Genomic DNA, 8,046 nt, shown 5'->3' on the forward strand with positions numbered 1-8,046 from the left:
AGAGATGAGGTCTCGCCAAGTTGCCCAGGCGGGTCTCGAACCCGCGGGCTCAGGCAATCCACTCACCTCAGCCCAGCTTCACTTTTTAATCCTTAAAATGGGGCTGTGACTGGTACCTACAAACTCGTAGGATTGGAGGGAAATTTCCATTTCTTGCTTTCACTCCTGTGCCTAGGATTGGGGAGCCACATATAGGTGCTCAGTGATGTCTGTGGAATAAAAAAGTTGAGATTTTATCTAGGGGAGTGGCCCAGCATGGTATGTGGCACTCAGCTGGCTCAGTAGGCAGCTCAGTGAAATGTCAGATTGACTTGGTGTCAGCACCTGGGCTTGCTGGGGCTTGACTTACCCTTGTGGTTAAAAGTTACTTTATCTCTTTTTTTTTTTTGATTTGGAGTCTCACTCTGTCGCCCAGACTGGAGTGCAGTGGGCGCTCCCGGCCACCGCAGCCTCGACCTGCTGGGCTCCGGCGATCCTTCCACCTCAGCCTTCCAAGTAGCCGGAATGACAGGCGTGCGCTACTACGCCCGGCTGATTTTTTTATTTATTGTAGAGATGAGGTCTCGCTGCCCAGGCGGGTCTCGAACCCGCGGGCTCAGGCAATCCACTCACCTTAGCCTCCCAAAGGCGCGGGATTAAAGGCAGAGCCACCGAGCCCGGCTGTTACTTTATCTCTTAATCTTTTCCTGCCTGTTTCTTCGCTTGTCAAGGACTTTTCCTGACAGTTAATAGCAGTGATTAGTCTTCCCGGTTTTAAATCCTCCATGGGAAGTTGGGAGAGGCAGGCTGTGGGCAAAGGCCTGTGGTGGGATGAGTGCGTGGGCTCTGCAGTCACTGTCCACCTTTCTTCCCCTGCAGGGAGCAGTGCATCGCAGAGTGCATGGCCAAGATGCCACAGATGATTGAGAACTGGCGGAGACAGCAGCGAGAGCGCTGGGAGAAGGACCAGGCAGCCAAGGAGAGGAAGGCCCGACTGCAGGCTGAAGCCCAGGAGCGCCTGGGTTACCACGTGGACCCCAGGAGCACCCGTTTTCAGGAGCTGCTCCAGGACCTAGAGAAGCAGCAGCGAAAGCGCCTCAAGGAGGAAAAACAAAGGCAGAAGAAGGAAGCACGAGCTGCTGCAATGGCTGCTACTGAGACCCAGGACCCAGCAGCCTCCGAGGCATGCAGCACCTGAGCTTTGTCCTTTCCAATAAAGCTGAGAGCTCTGTCCTCTTTCAAGGTGTCTCCCTGGGTCTGGGGCATCCCCCACATGGCTCTGTTCACAAGAGGACAGAGGTGCTAGGCCTTGCCGACTAACTGGGGCTTCAGGGGAGAGAATGGGGGACGTGATGGGCAAATAATGGAGGAGCAGATGGCAGAAGAGAAGAAGGCTTCTGTTTACCAACATTAATCTCCAGTAATTAGCCAATTACCAGGGGGGAAGTGTAGCCAAAACAGACTGTGGTGGTGATGGTGGGGGCGGGGAAAAGCAGCCTATGCAAGGCTGAGCTGGGGCTGAGGCCCACTGCCTGGGAATTAGACCACTTCCAGGGGGAAGACACTGGGAGCCCCAATCTGCAGGGGCCAACAGACCTCTTGTCTGCATTCCCACATTGGCTGTGCCCAACTAGCCCCCAGACCCAGACAGGCGGGCATGGGAAGCCCCAGTAGCACAGACCATAGGGCTGGTTTTTAAAACTTTATTCACTTCAAAACCTTTATCAGAGACACAGTTCTGTTCTGGGGTGGGGGTGGCCTTGACATGGAGCTGATGTTACCCCTTCTCCAGGCTGGAGGCCAAAGCCAGACTGGGGAGGGAGGCTTGGGCCTTTCAGGGCTCACCCCAGATGGAAAGATTTGGGCCACTCCAATGGAGGATCAAAGTTTGGGGCTCCAGCTTCCCCTCATCCTGGAAGAGGGTGGGGCAGTGGGGGGTCCTCAGGGGCTCTTCAGGGGATGGGGAAGCAAACAGCCGCCTCTCCATCTGGTTGCAGGGAGCTGGGACAGAGGCCAAGAGGGGCCCATCTGTCACCTCCTAGTCCTGCCAGCTCCTTTGAGCAGGCTGGGCTGGGGCGGACTGGGGACAGCTGTCTGGCCCTGGTCTTCTCAGACCGAGATGGGAGTGGGGGCCACTTTAGAAGGATGGGGAGCTGGGTTTTTTTTTAAGGTTTTTGATTTTTTTCCACTTCTTAAATAAACATGAATATATATATATTTTTCTTTTATAAAACTTTCGTGGAGTGGGGATGGGGTGGGGCTGGGGGTGGTGGGTGGCCTGGCCTCCTGGCATCACTCGTCATCAAAGTTCTGACTCAGGAGGAAGTTGGCAGCCAAGTTCTCATTTTTTTCACAGGCGAAGTAGGCCTGGATCACCAGGCTCTCCGGGAAGCCCAGGGCCTTCAACTGTGGGAAGACAGGCAGTGTAAGCAGGTGGGGTGGGGCCCTCCCTCCTGAGAAGTTACCCCTCAGCCAGGCCTCTCACCCTCTCTATAGCTTCCTTCTCCTGCGGCGTCACCTGGATGTAGTTCATCTGGGGAGCCTCCTCGCCTATGGCACCCACCTCCCCCTCCACGTCTGAGATGTCCGCCAGCTCCCCAGGGGGTTCGTTCAGCATCTGGATGAACTGCTCCTGGTGCCGGCTAATTTGCTGTGGGAGACAGAGAAGAGATGGTGACTCACAGCCCTTGTCCCCTCTCCTCAGGTTCCAATCACAGCCCTTGCTTTTTTTATTTGGTCAGCAAATATTTTGAGATGCCTATTCTGGCCAAGCACAGTGCTGGACATGAGCCCCACCATGGTGGAGCTGATGGGCTACAAGCAAGCAAATAAGTGGGCCAGATAACTGCAGGGCCAGGGGAAGGGGACTGCAGTCTGTGGGATGGGAAGGGTTTCCTCCAGACAGAGCAAACAACAAGTGCAAAGGCTAGGGCTGGTTGCATTTGGCAAATCCCAGGAACAAGATCCATATGGCAAACAGTAAAAAAGGAAGGGAAGGGGGAGGAGGCAAGAGATGAGACCAGAGGCAAGGCCTGAGCCAGACCCACTTGCCTCTGGTGCAGTGGGAAGTCACATGGTGACAGGGAAGTGGGTAAAAGTGTATCTTTTAGAAAGGCTAACACACCTGGGCACTGCATACCTGGAGGTTCTGATATAACTCTCTACTTTTGTCTACATCTGACCATTTTCACATTAAGGAATAAAGTGCTTTTTTCAGTCACTGGCTCCTGGTAGACAATGAATCGGGGGATGGAGCAGAAGCAGAAGCCTAGGAGGAGGATGCCAGGGAGTTGGCGTGCAGGGGCTGGGGCTCAAGCAATCCTAGGCAGGGCCTGGCAGAGATGGGGGGATCTGCTCTGAAGTCCTGTAGTCTAGAAAGCACTTTCACAGAGATGTCAAGCCAGCCACAGATTAGTGTGGCATGAGTAAGAGGCCTGGGCTGGCTACACAGGTGTGGGGTCACCACAGACTGAAGACCCTGGGTCAGTATGGGGGAACTGAGTGCAGATAAAGAACAAGAGGTGAACAGGAAGAGCCGGTACAAGGGACTGAGAAGGAAGAGAAGCAGCAGACTGAGGGTCCTGAATCAGGAGAGGTGTTCACTTCATGAAGTCCCTGGAGGAGCCTGACGTACTTCCAGGAAGGACCCTGTGCACACCAAGAGGCCACTGCTCCTCTGCCTGTGAGCCTTCGAGGGCAGGAGGGAGGCTCCCTGGGCACCGCTGTCCTGGGTGTTGCCATGCAACCTTATAGACGTTGACACAGTGCCAGCTGTTACATGGAAGCCTCAGCCCTGGACTCAGAGGCTGGAGGCAGACACACATTCCACCAGCTGCATGACAGGCTGCTCTAAGCTTCTGGTATTTTCTTTGGGGGTGATACTGTCTGCACCCTCACCTTACACGATGGTTAGTGTGGGTCCACAGGTCACAGGAAGCACGGGGGGTGAGAGCCTACAGTCCTGCTTTCCAGGCACAGAATAACTCCTGCATATTATGGGCTATGGTGCCTACCCTGGCTCCCTCTGCCCCCAGGACCGCACCTGCAAAAGCTGAGGGTTTTCCTGGCCCAGCTGCTGGAGCAAAGCAGGCAGCAGCGCCGGGTTCTGCTGAATCACCTGCCGCATGTTCTGGAACTGGGGCTGGTCCCGCAGGAACTCCAGGGGGTTCTCTCCTACTGACAGTAGGAAAGGGTTTGGTCAGATGCCACACTGGGCTCCCAGGCACACTGCAGGGTGGGATGGGGTGTGCTATGTGAGTCAGGTGCCTCAAGAGCAGATACCCCACATGCCACCCACCAACCTGCTCACCTGCTTCTGTGGCCGGCTGCTCCGACACCTGGCTCTCCTGGACAGAACCGTGTTCTGGCTCGGGACTCCCAGGAATTCCCTGTCAGGGGTCCCATTTAGTTCTAATGCACAGACGTCCCACTGTCTCCCTCCTCCATGCCTGGCAAGAGGCAGTGAGGCCTTGGCCCTACCGGCCACAGGCCTCCCACCACACACAGCCAGGCTTTTGCGGGAAGCCTTTAGTGGCTAGAACCACTACCCAAAAGCTTTCAGGGGCAGGTTTTGTCTTCCCAACCGCCCATCAAGGCAGTGAGGCCCGTGGAGTCCCTTGAGGCCTCCCCAGGAGGCGGTGGCCCCACCTCACCGTGAGTAGATACTCCACGGCTCGGTGGGGGTTGTTGTAGCTGGCTCTCAGGGCGGCCACGACCCGCTCCCGCTCGTAGCCCATGGACATGATCTCCGTCAGCATCGTCTCATACTCAGAGCCAGTCACTGTGGAGGGAGCAAAAGACGTGGGTCACCAGGAAGAGGAAAAGGCAGCTCCCAGGCCCTCCCGCACCCAGACAAAACCCAGCTGATGGCTGGGGCACCCAGTCGCCTCTGCCCTAGGGACCACCCACCCACCTAGCGTGGAGGCTGCGTCTTCCTCTCGCCCGCTGCTACCTGAAGAGGGAACAGAGCTGCAAATTCAAGAGAGAGAAATCGGACCCTGGCTTCTGGCGGCTTGCCCTCCCTCCAGGTTTGTGGGACCACAAATGTGGGCGCTGGAATGTGCTGGGAGGACAGGGCCCAAGTTGGGGCTACTGCCCGGCCTTACCCTGACACAGACTCTGGGGACGTTGTGGGGGCTGACTCCTCCGAAGGGCTCTTGTCCTCTCTGGCGGCAGTAGGTGGAGAATGGGACATGCCTGAGGCAGGGGCAGGTGGCAAGGATGTGGAAGACTCCGGGGCAGCAGGGGATGAGGCCTCTGGAGGTGCTGAGGTACCCTGGCCAGCCTTGGCCTGTGACAGCAAGAAGGGAGCTGGCATCAGCATCCCTATCAGACCTGAACATCCCGTCCCATGTGGGCCCGCCCTGTGCATGGCTAATCTCTCCTGGGCATGTAGGTTATTTGCCAGCTCGCCAGCGAATCCACCCACCTTCCCAGCCAGCACACGTCACCCACCTTGGTCACCATGACGACCACAAAGTTCTTCTCATCAATGCGATAGTCCCTGATAGGGACATCGTCACTCAAGATCTTGCCAGCATAGATGAGTTTCTGTCCGGCCACGGGAAAAGCATCACGACCCTTCTCAGCTTCTATTTTCTCCTTTAGCACCTTCACCTGGGGGGACAGGGGACAGTCATTGCAAATCCCAAGATTTTCTTTTCACTTCTAGTAAACTAGATCAAACAAGCTGCAAGCTCTGATGGCAGGGAGGAAAACTTGGTAGTCAACCATGGTAGATGTGAATTCAATCATCATGCTACCCAACACAGTATTTACTGAACACCTATTTTTTTTTTTTTTTGAGTTGGAATCTCACTCTGTTGCCCAGACTGGAGTGCAGTGGCCGCTCCCAGTCACCGCAGCCTCAACCTGCTGGGCTCCAGTGATCCTTCCACCTCAGCCTTCCCAGCAGCCGGAATTACAGGCACACGCTACCATGCCTGGCTGATTTTTTGATTTACTGTAGATATGAGGTCTCACCAAGTTGCCCAGGCGGGTCTCAAACCCGCAGGCTCAGGCAATCCACTCACCTCAGCCTCCCAAAGTGCGGGATTATAGGCTGAGCCACTGAGCCCGGCTTACTGAACACCTGTTATATGCCAGGTGCTATTTTAGATATGTAGGCTACAGCACAGAACAAAACTCAACAGACGTCCCTGTTCTCATGGAGACAACACTAATGGGAGAAGGAGAAAAAAATATATGTTTTAAATACATATCTTATGTTTTAAAATATGTTTCACCATGTAAAGTATGAAGAAAAATAAGCAGAATAAATAAGAAAGGAGGGTCTCCCGTCCCATACAGGTTATCTTATATGGTAACAGTGAATTACATTTACTGAGGACATTTTTTGTTGTTTTGTTTTTGAGTCGGAGTCTCACTCTGTCGCCCAGACTGGAGTGCAGGGGCCGCTCCCGGCCACCGCAGCCTCGACCTGCTGGGCTCCGGCCATCCTTCCGCCTCAGCCTTCCGAGTAGCCAGAATTATAGGCGCGCGCTATCATGCCCGGCTGATTTTTTTATTTATTGCAGAGATGAGGTCTCGCTGCCCAGGCGGGTCTCGAACCCGCGGGCTCAGGCAATCCACTCACCTCAGCCTCCCAAAGGCGCGGGATGACAGGCTGAGCCACCGAGCCCGGCTTGTTTTGTTTTTTTGAGTTGGAGTCTCACTCTGTCACCCAGACTGGAGTGCAGCGGCCGCTCCCGGCCACCACAGCCTTGACCTGCTGGGCTCCGGCGATCCTTCCACCTCAGCCTTCCAAGTAGCTGGAACTACAGGTGTGCCCTACCATGCCCGGCTAATTTTTTGATTTATTGTAGAGATGAGGTCTCGCCAAGTTGCCCAGACGGGTCTCGAACTCACGGGCTCAGGCAATCCTCTCACCTCAGCCTCCCAAAGTGCTGGGATTACAGGCTGAGCCACCGAGCCCGGCTGACATTTTTAAGTTGTCAGCGGTATTGCAGAAATACACGTATCATATGTTTAAAGCTTCACAACCATGAAATAGATATCACTGGCCTCATTTTGTATTTGAGAAAACGGAGGCACAGAGAGGTTAAGTAACTTGCCCAAAGCCAAACAGCTGGGCTGACCTCTGTCCGTTTCCTTTTCTACAAAAAGTGGACTTCAACACCTCCCTCACGAAGTAATTGTGCAAAAAGTGTCAAATACACAAATAGACATCCAATGCATTTGAATTAGATCCTAATCCTACTTTCTTTCTTTTTTTTTTTTTTTGAGGAGTCTCACTTTGTGGCCCAGGCTGGAGTGCAGTGGCACACTCACTGCCACCACAGCCTCGACCTGCTGGGCTCAGGTGATCCTTTCGCCTCAGTCTTCCAAGTAGCTGGAACTACAGGTGCGCGTCACCAAGCCCAGCTAGTTTTTTGATTTAGTGTAGAGACGAGGTCTTGCCATGTTGCCTAGGCTGGTCTTGAACCCCAGGACTCAGGCAACCCTCTTGCCTCTGCCTCCCAAAGTGTTGGGATTACAGGCGTGAGCCACCGCGCCCGGCCCTAATTCTACCTTCAGCTAAAAAGGCAGCATAATGTTTAGACCGTGGGCCCTCACATGAAGCAAAACCGAATTTGAATCCCAGCTATCATTACTTGTATGTGACCGTGGCAAGGCTTCTACATCTGCAAAATGGGAGAATCGGATTTCCCAAATGACAAGCTCGTTCTGCAGACCAGCAAATAATGCTAACATCCTCAGTGACAGACCACCAAAACTATGGAGACTGAGATGGCTCATTATCATCACCGTCATCGTTATCATTACCACTGGCATCTCCCGGTCATGACTCCCCGATTCGACCAACAACGTCCCGAGGAGACACCCGCAAAGCTGGGAATGCGGAGCCCCAGTCCCGGAGATCCTGGCCGGGCCGGGAACCCGAGCCTGTGGCTCCCGCACCCCGCGAGGGCGCTGACATCGGAGCCGGGCCTGGCGGGCGCCCCGGGGGTGGGGCCTCACCCCAAGACCGCCCTACGAGCGCCGCCGCAGCCTCCAAGGGCTCGGTCAAAGAGCACTGGGGAGTCCAGGAAAGTGGGGTAGGTTGGG

At 54.8% G+C, this 8,046-nt stretch overlaps 2 protein-coding genes across 4 annotated transcripts in view; one reads left to right on the forward strand and one right to left on the reverse strand.

Annotated features, from left to right (window-relative positions):
• GADD45GIP1 (GADD45G interacting protein 1) overlaps nt 1–1,221 on the forward strand; it is a 2,474-nt gene extending 1,253 nt beyond the window's left edge. Inside the window, exon 3 of the mRNA XM_008048026.2 lies at nt 859–1,221. Coding sequence (XP_008046217.2) covers nt 859–1,177 — 319 coding nt within the window. The 3' untranslated portion in view covers nt 1,178–1,221. The remainder of the gene's footprint in view (nt 1–858) is intronic.
• A 447-nt stretch (nt 1,222–1,668) lies between these two features.
• The window catches only part of RAD23A (RAD23 homolog A, nucleotide excision repair protein), a 6,655-nt gene continuing 277 nt past the window's right edge, over nt 1,669–8,046 (reverse strand). The window contains exons 2-9 of one of the 3 annotated variants that reach the window (XM_008048028.1): nt 5,434–5,595; nt 5,085–5,269; nt 4,892–4,947; nt 4,632–4,759; nt 4,289–4,367; nt 4,022–4,152; nt 2,465–2,629; nt 1,669–2,385 (exon numbers count right to left, since the gene is read on the reverse strand). In XM_008048028.1, the coding sequence (XP_008046219.1) occupies nt 2,272–2,385; nt 2,465–2,629; nt 4,022–4,152; nt 4,289–4,367; nt 4,632–4,759; nt 4,892–4,947; nt 5,085–5,269; nt 5,434–5,595 (1,020 nt within the window). In that variant the 3' untranslated portion in view covers nt 1,669–2,271. Of the gene's footprint in view, nt 2,386–2,464; nt 2,630–4,021; nt 4,156–4,288; nt 4,368–4,631; nt 4,760–4,891; nt 4,948–5,084; nt 5,270–5,433; nt 5,596–8,046 lie in introns of all 3 variants that reach the window. The other 2 variants (XM_008048027.1, XM_021707546.1) reach the window with 2 other exon arrangements.

Source organism: Carlito syrichta, unplaced genomic scaffold (assembly GCF_000164805.1).
Source record: "Carlito syrichta isolate Samal-C Ts95f unplaced genomic scaffold, Tarsius_syrichta-2.0.1 Scaffold120465, whole genome shotgun sequence".
Classification (NCBI taxonomy): Eukaryota; Metazoa; Chordata; class Mammalia; order Primates; family Tarsiidae; genus Carlito; species Carlito syrichta.